This window comes from Triticum dicoccoides, chromosome 7B (assembly GCF_002162155.2).
Source record: "Triticum dicoccoides isolate Atlit2015 ecotype Zavitan chromosome 7B, WEW_v2.0, whole genome shotgun sequence".
NCBI classification, from domain to species: Eukaryota; Viridiplantae; Streptophyta; class Magnoliopsida; order Poales; family Poaceae; genus Triticum; species Triticum dicoccoides.
The window spans coordinates 212,804,943-212,807,134 of NC_041393.1; the positions used below are offsets into that span (position 1 = coordinate 212,804,943).

At 44.6% G+C, this 2,192-nt stretch overlaps 1 protein-coding gene across 1 annotated transcript in view; it reads right to left on the bottom strand.

The window, feature by feature from the left end:
* Positions 1 to 393: 393 nt before the first annotated feature.
* Positions 394 to 2,192, bottom strand: part of LOC119335554 (potassium transporter 26-like) — a 2,622-nt gene continuing 823 nt past the window's right edge. The window contains exons 3-6 of the mRNA XM_037607672.1: positions 1,231 to 1,476; positions 1,069 to 1,119; positions 715 to 975; positions 394 to 603 (exon numbers count right to left, since the gene is read on the bottom strand). Coding sequence (XP_037463569.1) covers positions 563 to 603; positions 715 to 975; positions 1,069 to 1,119; positions 1,231 to 1,476 — 599 coding nt within the window. The 3' untranslated portion in view covers positions 394 to 562. The remainder of the gene's footprint in view (positions 604 to 714; positions 976 to 1,068; positions 1,120 to 1,230; positions 1,477 to 2,192) is intronic.

A 2,192-nucleotide genomic window follows, 5' to 3' on the forward strand; every position in this document is an offset into this window, starting at 1 on the left:
CTCCGGCATCGGCCGCGATTTCTGCCTCGACCTGGCGCGCGCCGGCTGCCGGGTCGTCGCCGCCGCCCGCCGCGCCGACCGCCTCCGCTCCCTCTGCGACGAGATCAACGCATCCGCGGACGCGGCCGTCAGCCATCCCTGGGCTGTGGCCGTCGAGATCGACGTCGCCGTCGGAGGGTCCGCCGTCGAGGCGGCGGTGCAGAGGGCCTGGGACGCCTTCGGCCGCATCGACGTCTTGATCAACAACGCTGGCCTCCGAGGTAACCAGTCTGCTATACCTATACGTGGTGCGATTCGCGGTGTGAACATCTGTCTAGTGATTTCCCCTTACTCAACGGGTCCTATATTATTTATCTCCAACTGGAAATACTTGTCAAATTGAGCTCGAATGTGTGATTATTTTGATCAACAGTTTAATTACGAGCGTGCGTGATCTTATAGCACCGTTAATTTGGCTCAGAGAAGGGGAGAAAAAGCTATCATATTACTGAACGTCTTAACCTTGTGCATTTAATTATTGTAAGCGTCGTTGTCTTTGTATACTTCAGGAGGTGTTCATTCCTCACTGGATTGGCCTGAGGTCAGCAAACATAGCTTCGGCACCTGATTATAATCACCAACATTTAGCCATAAGGAGATCAAGTAAATGAAAACAAAATTAGTAGATATGTATATGATTTCAATATTAAGAAACATAAGAAGTAAAGTGCTAACCCGTTATGCATAGAACAATTGCTCCAAGCTGCTCCCAGGCTTTTCTTTTGTTCCTTGCGAAGAAAGTTATTATGTGGAGTGGCGACACGGCTTTGAGAACTGGTGGGTAATACTTGATAATATTGTACAGTCCAATGAGCGAGACAAACGCAAACCATAGGAGCATAATAGGAGAGAAAGCGAAGCTGACTTTGCTTGTCCCATAGTTCTCAAAAAGGAACAGAATGATCAGTATAATCACGCTTAGAATGACAACATGATCTGGAACAAGCAAACAGATTGTTATTGCTTTTACTGACCTTGTAAAGTAGGACTGCGCTAACTAAATAAAACAAACAAATGAGCAGCTGTTACCTTGTGTTATTTTAGGAGATCTTGATTGGATTCCTTGAACGGCCGACAGAACTGTTTTTTAGATAGAAACAGAAACGTCAGGACATATTCAACTTGTGAGAATTAAACTTATATTTCTTGTCACTCTTGAAGTGGCTAATAGGAACGACCAGGTTGGAGTACCTGAGATGGCTGGAGTGAGGGCACCATCACCCATCACCATGGAAGTCGCGATCAACACGACGTAGGTGATGACTGACTGTGCTGTTGTGCTTCTTTCCAAGAACTCGCGCATCTTAGACGGCAGTTTCTTCTTTTTGCTGTGAAACTTGAGATTAATGTCGGATGCCAGCCGTGTGACTGGCATCGGCATGCTTCCGCTGAAATTCACATGCTGACGCAGGAGCGAGTACAGGGCAAAGGTACCACCTTCAGGAAGTAAGAGTGTGTGTAAGTACGCTCCAAAATCATATTGCAACAAGTCCACAAGATTTTTTTGGCAAGCAGAAGAATATCAAATCCAAACAATCAAGTACGTCCTTAGGGTATTTGTGCTTGTGATATTACTGTAGATGCAGAATTGTATGGTGGTGGAAATATTTTCTTGGCCATTTTTTCTTGAGTTTTGGTTCGGTACACACCCCTAAAAAGTTTGCACGAATCTTAAAGTTACTTAAAAATGGCATTCTCGTACATTCACGATCAACTAATACTAATCCCTATTCTCCCAGTGGATCGAGCAATAAATCAGAACATTCAAATTGCATCAAAATCTGCCTCGTGTATCAGACTTTTCGTTTTTACTTTTTGGAACTGGAGTAGGACTGATGGTTTTGTTTTAACGCAAAATGGAACCGGGGTAACGTCTGGATAAAAAAAAAAGATCATACGGCGACCAACGTTCAACAACGTATCTCGAGAGCAGCTGCTGAGATACGCACTGATGATTCCAATCTACTACGTTAGGTAATCAGAAAAGGCGGATCTGTACTTACATGCAAAATATGATACCAGGATTTTGCCAAAACTACTCGGATCTAGTAGTACCCATATGATTGGATTAGAGGACAAAGGAAATAGACGCAGCAGTATCCGTCAACCAAAGGTCACCGTAATGTAATGGGAAGGAGATCGATCCAGTAGCG